Source organism: Pholcus phalangioides, unplaced genomic scaffold (assembly GCF_987345545.1).
Source record: "Pholcus phalangioides strain wild (caught in Gottingen) unplaced genomic scaffold, Ppha-v1.0 ptg000011l_1, whole genome shotgun sequence".
Lineage (NCBI taxonomy): Eukaryota > Metazoa > Arthropoda > Arachnida > Araneae > Pholcidae > Pholcus > Pholcus phalangioides.
In genome coordinates this window covers 6,349,892-6,366,600 of record NW_028301604.1, presented here as the reverse complement: position 1 = coordinate 6,366,600, position 16,709 = coordinate 6,349,892, and the positions used below count along the sequence as shown (strand labels likewise).

The window sequence follows — 16,709 nt, the reverse complement described above, 5'->3', positions numbered from 1 at the left end:
AATTGGAATAGTAAATTGTTTGTGAGATCTATGTGTATATATATTTTTTTGCTCATCGAGTTTTTTCGAGAATATTTTTCTTTCTTCAAAGGAACTAAAAAATCTTATTCAAATACGATAAAAAAATGAAATAAGAAATACCCAATCCCCCCACCAAAGAATGTTGAATAATTTTCTCAATGAACATTTTATTAGACTGATTCTGCAATTATGAAACAATACAGCTGTCATCAAGGCTACGACATCTCGAAAAAAAGCTTTTTCGAACTAATGGACAATCGCCATCGCTAGATGGATCTGCAAAAGGATCGAGCTCGCAAGTTGAATCCGTGCTATCGCATTTGACGAGGACTTTTTCAATGTTGTGCAGGTGATGATATTCTTCCCATCGTCTAGCAGAATAAAAGCGGAAATAAGGTCTTTTTAGACGAAGGCCCAGCTTGCTTAGTTCCACTATCATAGCTTCATAGTCATATCCATCGTGACGTATATCGTGCTCTGCAAAATCGGCACCAAGTATCTCTTCCGTTGGAGCAAGACGAATGGGAATAACCAAGCTAATAACCTGTAAAAGCCAAAACTATTGAAACCATCTGCAGCATAAATAAAATTAACAAAAGAAAATTTCAAGTGCTGCTATAATCGAATACACATGTATGTACTTTTATCAGACTTATTTGTATTTTTAAAATGAACTACTTCTCATCACATTATTATTTATGGCAATCACAGAAACATTGAATTACAGGTTTATACTGTACGTGAGGGTGTTTATTGCGTTTCCAAAAAAAAAGTAGTTCCTTTTTATCCATATACAATCACGTGAACAGTCATACATCTACATTTGTCTATCTATCTGTCTATTGTGTCTCTGACTAATTTCAAATTCCAGAATTGCAAAAACGCGAGATCGCCTTGAGTGGAAAAATATGCCAATCCTGCCAATATATCCTAACTCTTACCGAAACGGTTTCAAAAGCTGGCTCGCTTCCACGAAGGAGTGTTATTTGCTAACACGTAAAGAGCGAGTATTTTTTTTTCCTAGCTTAGCTTCTTAAAGCAGAAAGTCGCCAAAGATTTAACGCCACCGTTTGTCTAGCAGAATTCTGGTGCTATAACGAGTTTGGCGTTGCATTGAACAACGGTTTAACCCATATAATCCCTATACATGGGGCATTCGTTCTCTGAAAACTTCTGGCGCTAAGCAAGGTTGGCCCTAAATCAGGGGCGCTACAACTTGGTTTTGACTGTACCAGGTTGGCACATCCGACAGTTTGGTTCCCGTGGCAGCAATTTCACCGCTATGTAGATTTCCTTGAGAAATCCGCTACTCAATTTTAATTATATATATACTGTATATATTAAAAAGGGGAGAATTCCGTGGGATTTTACTTTGAATCGTTCCGATTCTGAAAAAGAAATGCACTTCCTTCCTTGGAGACCAATGCAAACATCTCGCACTGAGGACCAATGTGGAGGATACGTCCGTCACCCTTTACAGGCACCTTCGTACGAAGTCATCAACATGATCGACGTAGCATATATCTACTATTGCAGCCCGCAGGTGATTTTTTGTCGTGGTTGCATGGTGTAAAATTATATTAGATGACGCTAAAATCCTCTCCTAGCAGGCAACGGGTATATTTAAGTCCACTTTAGGCTATACATAGAAAAATTGTACAAAAAAGAAAAGTTTTCTAAAGTAACGTTGTAAACTTTATACGTGGTTTATAAATCATTATTTGTTAATCGCATTCTTTAACCCCCCCCCCCCCTTTACGTGCAGGCTTTTGGCGACAAATTTTGTACTTGTTGTACAGTTGAAGTACGAGCGATATATATATCAGAAACTGGTATCTTCGTTAAAATTTGAGAAATTGAAGGAAAGAAGATGAGTGGAGCATGTTTTTTCTTCTTTTACCCCGATTATCCTTTCCCTTTTTTATGAGATATAAAATTATTCTACTCTCCAAAGCGTAGAGGAGAACAGAAAAAGAATAATGCTGAGGTAACGGAAAAAAATAAATCCCCGTCCATAGGGTTGCCAATGAAGCATCTCGATGAGACAAAGAAGGGTTAAAAAGTTCGAATGTATTTATTCCATCTATTCTAGCCCGAGCTATTTCGCCCTCGTACGGAAAGAGGTTATAGACGCTTGAATGTATTTAGAATAAACTCGAATTTCTCTAGAAATTTTCTAAATTAGAATAAATTTAGAAAAACTTGAGCACTACACATAACAAGCATTACAGAGAAACAACAAAAACTTCACGTCAGGTTTCACTACACGTACACGCACATTCCCGCATGTACCGATTTGTTGGGGGGGGGGGGTTCCGCGGTGCATGTGTGGTGTAGTAGTAGTAGGTAGGGCCTCCAAAAAATGGCTCGGGGATCCATGATGTTCTTAAGTCAGCCACCTCGTTGGGCAATTTGCCTGTTGTGGCGTTGTATTTGTATTTGTATTTGTAATGTTTTCAATCTCCTCATTATGATTTAAGAAAAAAAAAATCCTTTCCTTGAGAATGACAAATGTTGCGAACATGCTCCAAACTGCCACGCAGAAGCAAGCCAGTAGCTGAACTCCAAGTAAGTAAACACCACCTCCTTTGAAAAGCCCACTTCTGTTGTTAGTGAGATTTAAAAGATCATCGTTGTCGATGAATAAGCCAACAGCTACCATGCCCCATAGTCCGCCCATAGCATGAACTGCAACAGCACCAACAGGATCATCGATTTCCCATCTGTCCATCAGTTGAAGAACATACTGCACCAACAGCGCTCCTGCGGCTCCTATGAACAAAGATTCCCAAGAGCGAAAGAGTCCTGAACCAGCTGTAAAAATGAATAACATGATTGGTCTACATATGAGGAAGAATAAATACATGGCAATACATTTAATTTTCAGTTCATATTCATTTAAACTTATTTTCAAATACGAAAACTTATCGAGTATTGCCCACCTGTAACTGCAACCAAAGCTCCCAGAATAGAATTTATTAAATCGCTCACAAGAAAAAAATGGCTCTTGGTGTACCTGTTGGATGAAATTAATCATGAATAATTTAAAAATACATATTAAAAAAACAATCTTATTTTGAACCTTTAAGCAGTTTTTAAGGTTTCCCTGATCCGCATTACAACGGCCACATTTGAAATTACGAAACCTTCACAAATTGTCACTTATTTTCAAGAAGAACCTTTTTTCCGATTGCGAGCTGATAAGTGTTTTACCCTCCCCCCCCCCAACAAGAAAATTGACTCCGCCCATGCTTTTATTTCTCTCATTGTGATACAAAAACACCTGCCATGACGTGTGTGGCTTTCTAGGAAGAGAAATACTTTTTTTTGGAAAAAAATATTTTTGTATTATTTATATACTCTGAGGGTATATTTTTTTCTCTCTTTTTCTCGCTCCCTCTCTTATCTAACCCTGAACAAGAGCTGACTCCGACCACTGGCAGTTGATTAATTGCAGGGGGTGGAAAAAATGTTGTACGAAGAAATAAAAATCTAGCAATTAACTAGTGTGATTTTGCTGACCCGGGGTTCCCTCAGGAGTAGCTTGTGACTGTCTCGTGTTGCCCAGTCGAAACAGTTGAAGTGTTCTGAACCAGCTGATACATGCCAAATATATTCAATAAAACTGTTTCAATGCTTTTTGCGCCAGGTTGGGCTTGGTTACCCTGAGTAACGCAGTGGTAAAGATGCTCGTCTTCCACTGTGAAGGTTGTCGTCACGGTCCATGGGTTCGAATCCGGGCATAGAACATCAGAAGCAAGTTCTTTACCTACCGATCCTGGGGCGACCACCGATGGATGGAGCTTCCAATGGTTGGAAATTACCGTATGGCGATATATGACCGGAGTTGGTGTGCGGTGAAGTAGTAAGTAGTTTGGATTCAATAAAACAATTTTGAAAGCAAAATATTAGGTTTAATGCCTCAGTTCATGGGTTTTTTTTATGCGCGATTGTCGACTATTTCATTGTTAACAATTATGGTACAGATACTTCAAAAAAACTGTATCACTTCAAACGTCACGAAAATAGTAATGAGAAAAAAATGTTCATGAGACGCCAAAATAGTATTGAAGACGGCAAACAAGACTCTAACTAACTAACTGACTCTTTTACACCCGGACTTTTGACAACAAATTTGAATTATGTATGGTTGAAGTACCAGGGGTTAATCCCAGAAACTGGTATCTTCGTCAAAATTTAGGAAATAAATTGAAAAAGATGAATGGAGCAAGTTTTTCCCTTCTTTCACCCCCAGCCATCGTCTTCTTTTTATCCAATATGTAATATTTTTTATTCGTCACACTGTAGCGAGTGCGAAAAGAAGAAATAGTAATGCCGAGGGAAAGAGAAAAAATCGAATTAATTTCATAAGGTTACCAACCAAACATCACGATGATGAGAGGGGGGGGGGGGAGAGAGAAAGAGAGCTCTAAAATACGTCTTCTATCTAGACTAGTAAGAGATATCTCATTATTTTGTGGGAAGAGGTTAATGCGCAGTCGCGATCAAACCTATTTTACCACCAAAAACAGAGCGACGAAATCATTGCATTTCACGTTATCGTATCCAGCTGCCATTTAGATGGATAGTATGCAAACACACGGACGCACTACGCCAATGAAATGAATAACAACCGACCTCCTAACTGGATTATATTCAGTATACAGGGTGCATAGCTAACATCACGCACCGCAAATTACTGGCAAACCGTTGATCCTAAGCCCCGTTTACATGTGCAATATTATTGTAGCATTGGGAGTTCTTGACGACTTTTTTCCTTTGTAAGGAAACAAATGGAGAGCAGTCATTGGTGAAAATTCTTGAAGCAGGTTTTAAACCCGCTTTTTCCATTTCCCATGTAAACGGGGCTCTAGAGGCTTACTGCAAATTCGAAAGAGTGTCCAAATAACGTGTAGACTTCAGATAAGTCATTCATATGGCAAGGGGTTGTATAGTTATTAAAATAAAATAAAACAATTTTTTTATACGGACACCCTGTTCTCAAAAATCTATTAGAAAGTTGTTGCTTTGCCTCTCCTGAGGCCAACGAATAATGTTAGACCATGCTTTGATGACAGTTGTTTGTATTGGTGTGCACTATCAACTCTCTCTCTTAAAGTTTTCCCCATCTTTTCTAAATCACCCTGTGTAGGATACTTTTTCTAATTGTAAGTATGCCCCTCTCTCTCTCTCTCTCTCTCGGATCAACGGTTCACCAGTAATTTGCGATGCGTGATGTTAGCCATTCAACTTATATAATAATGAAAAACAATAAGTTGTTTCCTCTTTCAAATTCACAGATTCCCCCCTCCTCAAATATCTCCAGGGGCCCTCAAGGGGTTTGTGGACCTCTGGTTAAGGACCCATATCCATCTTGAAAATACCATTGTTAGCTTAACAACATCTGATGCTATGCATTGGGGGAGGGGGGTGTTACCCAAGGCCATCTCAAAACTACCATGGGCAATAAAATATTTCAGGATACTCCCCTACTACCTGGCTGGATATACCAACCAACCGATTTAGATGCTTTTTTAGTCTTAGCACTGTATCTTATTATCATGGAATCTCCCTATGCACCCGAGTACCCCTCCCCAGGCAGGGCCGGATTAACCATTTAGCAGAATAAGCACGTGCTTAGGGCATCAGCAGAATAAGGGCACCACAAAAATTATCCAATCATTGTTTTTAAATGTGCAATCCCACTTTAAATGTATAATCATATACATTGTTTTTAAATATACAATTTTTTTCCCCAGCATCAACCATCCAGCAGTGCCGTCTTAACGCATGGGTCCACAAAAATGAGATTCGGTTGAAGTTTTCTAGAATTTACGAGGTAGGGCCTCAGGAAAACCAACTCGCCCGGGAGTCCATGATGCTCTTAAGCCAGCCATGCCCTCCAGTACAAAATCCCAAAATTTTAGGATACCTTGATTGCACGATTGAAGGTTTTTAATAGAAAGGTGGGCGGGGTGATTGTTCGCCGGGCGCTAGAGCAGGAAGGGCGTCGATTTTACTCTTTTTCCGTTAAAAATTACTGGGGGGGGGTACCAAAACGGACGCAGACCCCCTCCTTAATTAGCAGAGTAAATTTTCGTTTCTAGTTACGGCCCTAAGGGTGACAGAAAAGCAGAAAAACTAAGTTGATTGCAAGCAAGAACTCGCGTTTATGCTCAGTTTTTGGATATCGCTCTATTTCCATAAAGTAAGCCCAGAGCCGTCTCAACAGCATCATAGGCCCTCGGTCAAAACAAATTTTTCTCACCCTCTCCCCACCTCCCTCCCAATTCGCATGCTCACTCTCTCCAAAATTTTAAATAGATCAGATTGTTTTGAGGCCTTCCCGGCACTTGAGGCTCCCGAGAGAGAGAGAGTCGTGGCTTTTTCCAAAATTCTACTCCTAAACCCCTACCCCGCCTAAAAATACCTGTTTGCCAACAATTGCATAGCCTACCTACACTCGAAAATTGTAAATAGATCTAATTGTCATAAGGGGGCCAGGCGTTAGGGTTAAAAGTAAAAGGGACAGAGAGGGGAGGGAGGCACCAAAATCAATTTAGTGCTTAGGATCTTCATATGGGTTAATCTGGACATGTCCCCAGGCTATATGCCCTAATGAGCCCGTGTGTTGAGATTACTCTGAGGTTACGTCTTCCTTTCAGAACTAAACAAAGTAGGTAAAAACTCTCGATTTCCGATAGCTTAGCAAAACCACAGTTCGAAAGCACCCTCTTCCCCCCCCCCCTCACCCCGGAAATAAAAAATTAAAAAACTGTGCTTTAACTCTGTTTCGGCTTAGAAAGCTATTGTTGTTCTTTGTTGGTTTCGTGGAGCAATCTGTTTCTGTCTGCAAATGCAAGTGACGTTCCTAAGGGTGCGCGCATGCGTCGTCATCTATGAGTTTCGGAAACAGGTAACCCTATTTGTACGCGAATCTTTGTTTTGTGTGTTGAATTTGTGACAAACCGTACTCTTCAAGGCCAACATTTTCTAGCTACGTTGGCTGATTACCAAGACCTTCGTGTCGAACCAGACGCCGTCCGTGTATTTGATTCACAACTGACGCGACGCAGAATGGAGGAAAGAAGAACACTATAATTGGATAAACCATATACGTATACTTTCAGTTCCACCTCAAACGTCGTTGAAGTAGGTACATCTGTGAAGTAGTTCGACGGAGTTTCATTTTTTATCATTATTGATCGAAGATTTTATCTGATCAACTTGCTGAAGATGGCGAAGAACAGCAAAAATTCATTACTTCAAATAATACTTGCCGATCTTCACCTTCGAAACCTAGAAAGGTTAGAAGACATAAAGAGAAATGGTCAGAACTATTACGCTCCCGATGATGCCATCCAGCTCATCTTCAAATGCTTCGCTGTACATGTTCTAGGCCGGGAATTAGATCCAGCTGCCAAATATACTGCTGTATACTTTCTCAAGAATTGTCCAAAGATTCCGCCTGTTAAACTTTTGTATGACAACCTGAAAGATGCCATCTTCCTTTATGTGAAACAATCCATCATCAGTTGTTGTGTAGCCGCTCGAATCCATGGTTGTCCGGACATTACCTCAAAATACTTATTGGAATTTTTTGAAATAATCGAAGAACATTTCGGACATTCATTCGGTAAGGAAATTATTTCTCGCGGCGTACTTGATGATACTGCACCTGAATCCATTGAGGAATTATGCAGGGAAAATCAATTGTCTCTTCAACAAGTATGTGGTCCAATCAATTACCTTGAAGCAATTTTGGATTTGCTGATTGAGAGCGGATTCTTTTCCCAATGCAGGGAAATTCGCAAGAAATTTGTAAATATTATGGATTATGTCTTGACCCATGAAAATGATATTTTTTTAATTTTAAGTCAACAGCTTTCAACTGCTGATTTAAACATTGTATTTCCTGTTACTGAAGTTATCCATCTTACGTCGTATCTGATTGCCGACTTCTTCTTGGTCGCTGCCGCGGTTGTAGTCGCCGGTTTGGAGATTCATTTCAGCGACATTGTTGCGAATTCCGCGAAACTTCATATCCTCTCAAAACTCGAACTAAATGACCGTCTGCTGGAAATGACATCGTCAATTATAAGAGATAACTATCGAGATTTTATGAGAATCGATGTCGATCTCTAATCTTCAGGTACAACTGAGAATATTATGTCATAAAACCACCAACGGAAAAATGTGTGCATTTCATACATATTGTTTGATAATTCATCAAACATGGTGATTTTTTTATTCTGTTGATTGGCCTAAACAATGGTTCTGCAAACTTATGGTTCGCAACATCGTTCGATGGAACGACCTTTCTTGCATTTACTCGGTATGAAACTTCATATGTGTGCAATCAAATCTTAAATCAAAAAAATTGTTTAGAAATTCGTTTTATCTTAGGATAACTCAAGAGGTTATGAATAGAATAGAATTACTTCGTGGTGATTCAGGCATTTATATATTTTTTTCATTGTCGTCTGTTTTCCACTTCAGGCAAGCAAATGATCATAATAATTAATCAGAATAACTATGAGTATTTTACTTGAATATATTTGAAAATGAAGAATAATTTAATTATATATATTATTTGAGAAAAAATGTCTTATCAAATATCAAAAATACCATGAGTAAAAGCCATGACCATGAGATTTGTTATAAAAATATGTGAAAGTATTGAAATTTTCCATCAATGCAAAATAGTGAGAAAAAATACCGTGGAAAATACCACGAGTAAAAAAAATTACCATGAATTCAGACACTGGGATGAATAATTAATTTGTTGTAAAAATATATAAGAAATTTTGGAATTTTTCAACAATGTAAATTTGTGAGAAAGAAATTATTGCTATGACTACGGTTTTGTGAAACGGTATTTTGCAATTCATATATGAAGAAATGTCTTAATTATAAATCATTTTGAACTCCAATATACTATAAATGCATTATTTAATTACCTAAAAAAATTGAATGTGTTGTTTGTTATTTCACAGTTGATCAATTCATTAATGCAATTTTATAAATTTGTAATTTTTACTTGAAATCAAAGTCTAAATTCAAAGATTATTACATCATTAGTGTTATTTATAATATGTTAAGAATGAAACAAAAAAAAATTGAAAAGTGGGACTCACGTATACAGGATTCCTGCAAAACCCCCTCCTAGGGAAGCATTAATGGTATTCACAGCTGATCTGTAAAGAAGAATTATTCAGATTAATTAAATTCAGAGATACGGTGGGGGGGAATTGTTCCTTAGCGTCAATGGTGGAACCGTCTGATATAATGTATTATATGCATATACTATATGAATTGACATCGTCATCATGCCCCCCTCCAGACTTTCAAGTCTATCTCCACCTATGTATGCAGCCTTCAAAAAGTAGCATTTTAAATTGAAAGAAATTGATAGAAACGGGGTATAAATATATTTCTTTTTGTGTTTCCAATTCATTAAAATACTTTTAATTTTCTATCGCCCCCCCTCTCTCCTCATGCCTACCCCTGCGTACGCCTCTCTGCCGTCATTCATATATTTATCATGACAATACATTTAAGCTTCTCGAAGATTCGTCCATTAAGGTAGACTACACATGAAGAGTCATAAAATTAAAATAAACACTCTTGAATTTAGAAACATTCCGAAGCACGTTTTTGAATAAAAAAATTGATTGTTTATTTATTTTTCAAGAGTTATTACTGATGTGAAATAATTCATCTCCACGTATAAAATCTCTATGTTTATATATACTGTATTAATCAGAATAATGTGATATTTTGGAATAAATATCAATGCCATACTACATTCCGTCAAATGTCACTGTTTGATAATATTTCATTCTTTATATATTTACAATTGTTACTGTTCTCGGATATAGACTATGTGTTGAAAAACATTCCATGTTGAAAATTTATGACGAAATAATATAGTCCTCGGATGTAGACTATGTTAAAAAAATATTCTATGTTGAAATTTTTTTATGTTAAATATATATGTATGTACGTTATATCTCTCTCCAAAGACTGATATGCTTGTTCTTCGTATATCTATTTATCGTTGTTTAATAATATATCGCTTATATTGAAATGTAAACTTATCGATTGAAAGATGAATGATTTTTTGTATGCGAGAATTTTTTATATTTTATGAAAAAGGTACATTCATGTGTATTTTTTTTTGATTCCTTCGATGAAAAAATATTGTGTATTTTCATATCTTTGCGTAATTTTTTATATAACTCTATTTTTATTGATCAAAAGTTTTTCCGATTTTATTGTTGATCAGTTTTTTCTATAAGATCATTTGCTGCTATATGACATGAGCATTTAAAACTACTTTTTTCAGCCGCTTCAACAAATATGGAGCATCAATATCAATGCAGATATACTATTATATTTTCTATGTCAAATATAATATCTCCCTCTAAAAATTAATGTGCCTTTATTTCAATATTTTCATTTATTATCTTTGTGTCGCTGCATAATCTATGTTAAAATGTAAACTTATCGATCGATAGATGAATGATTTTTGCGAGTGATTTTTATATTTCATGAAAAAATAATATCCATTCGTGAATTTTTATGAAAAATTATAAATTTTTATAACTTTTTTCGTGTTTAAAATTTTCTATATATCTCTTGCTATGAATTAAAAGTTTTTTTCCCTGATTTATTGCTGATCAGTTCTTGCTTGGTATAAGGTTATTTGCTGTTATTTTCCGTGGGCATTTAAAACTATTTTTTCGGCTGGTAAAACACAAATATGGAAAATTAAATTTCAATGCAAGCCTTTCTGAGTGATACAGTGTCCCACAATCGACTGATGGTTTTCAAAATGGGATACAAGAAAACGGTGACAGATATTAAAGTCATTCTTGCTAAATGTAAATGTGCGATGTCGGGAATTTCAGATACGTCATTCATGTTGCAAGGGGGATTTTGGAACTCTGAAAGGTAAAAACTAGATTAATTACAATTTTCATACATCGAATATAATACTCAATACACTGATATGATTCAGGCCTTACCTGCAACTTGAAGTGATCCTTTGTTTTTTTCCAGCACAACCCCAAGATTTCTGCAATAGCCCCAGCTTGTAAAAGTATTCCTTGCAACAATGATTGGCGTCATTAATAGTTCCCTAATTAAATCATAACATTCCCTCCTCATCAAGCGAACGCACCGAAGCGATTCTTCCAACTCCTATTGCTGCTACATAACTGTATCATTACATGATGCAATATTTAGATATGAAGAATTCGAATAAGAAGTCCTTCCACAGAAACTTCAAATGACTTGCGTCTATCTAGAAATTTGATCTTCTATTTCCTCAATGCCAAATGTAAAAGCACACTTTTAGGATCTGAATCGGGTAGGAATAGAAAATCCTCCTTTTCTATGAAGGAAATACACAGACCGTCATTTTTTTCTGAATTGTGAGGCAAGACAATTGCAGATTTGAAACATAACAATTTATCTAAGCGTCTGTAAACACAAGCTCCTAAAAAGACCATGTTCCGAGAGAATCATGTTTGTGTGTGATTGCATTTCAAAGAAAACTCCTCAAGATACCAAAACAAAACATGAATCGGATGTTCGATAATCTTGAAGATTTCCTTATAAGTTCCAAGATACATACAGTATTAAGTGACAATGTCAAAATTGACGTGTGACCGGGAAAGCTTTGAAAACAACAATCGAAATTGTCTGTAGATTTCCACCGCTTATTCACTTACAGCAATAATTGTTCAAAAACTTGGTGCCGCATTTTTAGTAGAATAAGCAGCTATTCGACAGCAAGAATGTTCTGAAGAACGATATTAAGAGTAAAAAAAAAACTTCCAATTTCACTAAATGATTTAGAACGTAGAAATTCCGCTATTGGTTGATACACAAAATGGTCGTCATGCATAGCCATCGTAAGTGCAGATTTGGGATGTACATTTATATACCGAAACAGATGTAACAAGAGATATTTCGTTACAATTTGTTCTTAATGTCAATAGTTCTTAATTTCATTCGCAATTTTCACTTCTGTTCAGCGAGATTCTCACGCAATTTTTTTCTTTTTGCAATTTTCTTCCAGTTTCGAAAAATAAATGCCATATTTTTTTAAACTATTGAGCTCATATAAAATTTAATTAATGAAATTTTTGAAGTTCTCTCACATCTATACTTCTTACATTTACAATGATGCAGATCTCCATACTCTTCCATGAAATCTCTTTCACGGGTTGGCCTTACTTTCGCAGTTATCCTAAGTGCCTTCACAGCGGGCTACCTCCTTGAAGTAGCGTAAATTATTTCCGTCTGAATCAAAATTCTACATCACAAAAAGTGCGTATTTTTTCTATCATAAACGCCTGTTTTTATATTTTTCTCTCTATATATTTGTAGTTTTTTTTTAATCCCACCACCAGTGTGCGTGGGTGTTTTTCTCCCCTACTAGCAAATCTAGAATGTTTACGCATGATGACTCAATGAAATTCAAACGGAAAGATGAATCCTTCAGTGTTCTGCTCATTCTCGATTTCACATAAACATCGATGACGGTTATTACTAAAGGGAATGTAGATGGATAGCAAAGTTTGTTTGCATTAAAAGTGATCATCCAGAGGTGAAACCTACTCGATTGTGGAAAGCTGGTAGCACCACTGTGCTGCTTACTTTGCTCTTCTGAATTCTGACCTTGGCTCCCTTTCAAAGCTCATGGGTTTTTTTCCCCCATGGAGCAACATGATGATTGGTTTTCACACTGGATGTAGAATTTTTTCATTTTTCTTAAAAGAAAAGTAAGAAGCCGATAAACAATTGAAACATTTTTTCTCCTTTTCTCAATCTCGTAGCGAATCACTTTCACAAGCTAAGAAATCTGTTGCATTAGCAGATAACTCTTTGCCAATTGTACAATTTCCCCGCACTATAGCCTCAACATCATGTTAATTAAAGGGTTTCATATTCATTACAGGAAATTTCAATGGGTTAATTTAGTTTTTACAAGAAAATTGCTTTTTGTTTGGGTTGCTGAATTTTTTAATGTATTTGGCATCCACAATTTTTATGGGCTTTTTTTTTCAGCCACCCCGTTAGGCAGTTTGCCAGTTGTGGTCTTTTTATTTGTAATATTTTTTTTTACCGGTAACGTTGCGACTTTTGTTAACAATGGACACAGATAAAATAGTTCTTGTGTAGGCATTCATTGTTGTTGCTATTGCTTCGTCAGAGTTACAAATCTCGATAAAGATGGAAATTACTGCTAGCAAAATAGGTTTTTTTTCTTTCAAAACTGATGGTAAAGAATATATCATAAACACGTAATACTACTCGCGTACAGTAATAATATTCAACAACAAAAGAAATAACAAATTAATGGTGTAAATTTTTATTCATGCTTTAATTAATACCTTCCTGCATAATGCCATCTGTCACCAGATATACCAAAAGAGCTTCCGCAGTTAAAGACCAGCCAACCCCACCTGTAATTTAGATTAAATATCCAATTTTCAAAGTTTATTTTCACAATAAATTTCGTAATCACAAATAAAGGATGGAATTAGTAGTGAAACAATTGATGCTAAAAAATATTCAGTTGGATACTTTTCTTACCACAGAGTGAAAGTTCCAACAAGAGCATTTCCTGGATTTCCCATGGGGAGCGAGTTATCCTTATTTTCATACCTTCTAAGCCTCGGTCTGAGCATGATGGATGCGACTAACGCTGATGCTCCACCAGCAAGATGCACAGCACACGAACCGGCAAAATCCACAGCACCCAGATGTCTCAGGAACCCATGGTGAGCCCAAATCCATCCTGCCGGTACACAGTAAGTTATCGTATTCATAAAAGAAAAGATGCAGTAAGCTAGAAAATCAGTCCTCTCGGCCATGGCACCGGAGACTATAGTTGTCGCCGTTGTGGCAAATGACAACTGGAATATGAAAGTAGCAAATACAACACCCATTTCTTTTGGTTCTGCATCCAGTACAAACGAACCGACTCCATAGAACGGTGTAGTTCCTGGTCCATCACCGTATTGCAAACCATATCCAAACATCCAATAAGAGAGTCCTCCTAATACTACATCAGCAGCATTTTTCATCAAAATATTTACTTCGTTTTTCTTTGTCACAGCACCTGATTCTAAAAGGCCAAATCCTGAGAATAAATTCGGAATAATAATAAAATGTAATATTATTCAATATGAGCATAGTATAATATTGTGTTTGAATAAGTACATATTTTACACATATTGTGTAACTGTAGAAAACAGTAACTTTAGAAAAATTTCAATTTCGTTACTTTCACGGGAATATTTTTTTAAACTTTAACAGCATTGAAGATGATGTGTGACAATATTTGAAATATTTTTTTGCGATTGGAAGTTACCTCTAGAACTAACATTTTAGGAATTAGCTAATGGACAGTGATGAGAGTGGATACCCCGTATATGCGAAATAAAATTGTTCTAAACACTGTGGTGTTGGTTTTTATATACACATTAAATGTCTAAGTAAAAAATTAGGGTAGGCTGTGTCATAGTCATGGCCGCAAGTTTTGACGTGAACAAGTTTTCTGTGCCTTGAATCGTGTGGTAGGGCACTGACATAATGAAATTAGTCATTATCATCGATACCATTGCTTTTGATTTGCGTTGGGTACTATCTGAGAAAAGGCATGATTCGGTGTCACTGGTATTTGGCATATTCTTCGTGATAATTATGTCCACGTTAACTATAGCAACCTATCATATCGCAGTCACGATGCAGTAATAATTTTTTCTTTTTTCAAAATTTGACAGAAAAACTATATCTATATGTATATTATTATATATAAATAGTTTTTCTCTCAAATTTCTCATCTCAAATTTCGCCTCAAATAGCCGGCTGAGTCTTTACAAGTGTTACAGATACAGAAAAGATTGAAGAAAGGTTCAGGTCCAATCACCAATGATTTTCTTTAGTGCAGCGCCTTCTATCGACAAAAACCCTAACTTTTTTTCCTATGCCAAAAAAAATCCCCTTCCGTCACAATAACTTTTTCGCAAACCGCATTTAATACTGTACACTAATTCGTTGAATTTTTATGAATTTTCAAACTATTTACGAATTTAGAGGACACCCTGTATTTAAATATACATGGCTGATACACATGGTCAAAAAACCCTTATACCAATTCCTTTTCTCGGGTTTTTTTTTTGCTTTTTTTGTTATATTAGGCAGTTCTTCATATTTTAAAGATCTTGAAAATGCCAAACTCGGTTGTAAGAGCACCTCGGTTATAACGACAAAATTTCACGGGTTTTACTGTATTTTAAAACCTTGAGGACTTATAGTCTCTTGTCACTTCCGTAAGTACCCTACAGTCCAACAGAAATTCCAGTCCATGTTAAATAAAATAAAAAATACTGCTGGTTCAATGTACCGAACTGCAGCGTATGTGTGAGTAATTTCCATCAACTGAGCAACGGAAGGGAGTATCGATTACAAAGTTCTCATTATTAGAATTCGCTTCGTGACACTTTGGTGATTGCTCCCGTTAACGAATTGGCCAAGCGATATCCGTTTTTTGATAGGTTCTCAGTAGGATTGGACACTAAGAAATTTCCGTTCTCTAATTAAATTGAATTCTTTCCTGCTTGTGTTAGATAGGAACCTCCACTGGAAGGATGCGATTCGCATCTTGATCATTCAGTGTAAAATAACATACAGAGGTTACGAAAAAGTAATCTTATTACAGTGAGAAACGTCCATATACCTAGATATACAAGTTATATTAACGATTTAGGGCATAAATACATTTTTTTATGGAGCATATCCTGTCGATTTTTAATTCATAAAAATCCTAGCCCTACTTATAAGCAATATTTGACACTTTTGGCGAGAATTTACTATGCTTCAAATTTATAATCACAGTTTTTCGTATTTTCATCGTTCAAGAATTTGGTCACCCTGATCATAACGAAATAACTTCATGCACAGCATCTGATTACATTTTTAGTCAAAAAAAAATCTCGACAACGTCAACTTCGGTTGTAACGACAAAATTTCGAGAAATCTCTGATGTCGTTATAACCGAGTTTGACTGTAATTGGAATTGTGCATCAAATATGACACTATATATTGACTCAAGAATTGTAATAATTACCTGTTTGCATGGTAAATATCACAAACGATGATGTCAATATCCATGTTGCATCGTCTGGAGTAACACGGTCGAGACTAAGATTTGAAGAATTCTGGTTTTGTGAAATCGTTGAATCTTCGTACTGTAGCATTTCAGTATCAAAAACTGAAAATATTATTATTGACTGTAAATGTCACGTGTGCTAAATAAAGAATTAATTTATTGTAATTACAGGAAAAGGGATAAATTATTACACGCCGGTGGTTAATTGACTTGATAATATGTATTTTCAATTTTATGGTAACAAGACTTATTCTCACAAATTTGAATCGATAATTATCATACAACGTACATTATTTTACAGAGTTAACACAAAGCTTTGGAGTTTCATGTGTTTACATTTCATGAAAAAAAATGGGTGTATATGAGGACTATTCCGTTTAAGTTCGCGGACTGGGTTCATATAGCCTATTCCTGGTCTCCCTACAATGGAACCTGCCCTAACGGACACTTTTCCGATCCCCGGTCTCATGTAATAGGGCGTTAATGTATTTCAGTCTCC

General features: G+C 36.2%; 1 protein-coding gene across 1 annotated transcript; it reads right to left on the bottom strand.

Moving 5' to 3' along the window:
- Positions 1 to 208: 208 nt before the first annotated feature.
- On the bottom strand, positions 209 to 16,300 carry LOC149079987 (putative ammonium transporter 3). Its single transcript, XM_089238577.1, has 7 exons — positions 16,169 to 16,300; positions 13,630 to 14,179; positions 13,428 to 13,499; positions 9,159 to 9,218; positions 2,964 to 3,037; positions 2,517 to 2,835; positions 209 to 563 (listed from the first exon to the last, which is right to left on the bottom strand). The coding sequence occupies exons 1-7, from the start codon at positions 16,296 to 16,298 to the stop codon at positions 209 to 211; spliced, it is 1,560 nt and encodes a 519-aa protein (XP_089094703.1). The 5' UTR covers positions 16,299 to 16,300.
- Between the last annotated feature and the right edge of the window lie 409 nt (positions 16,301 to 16,709).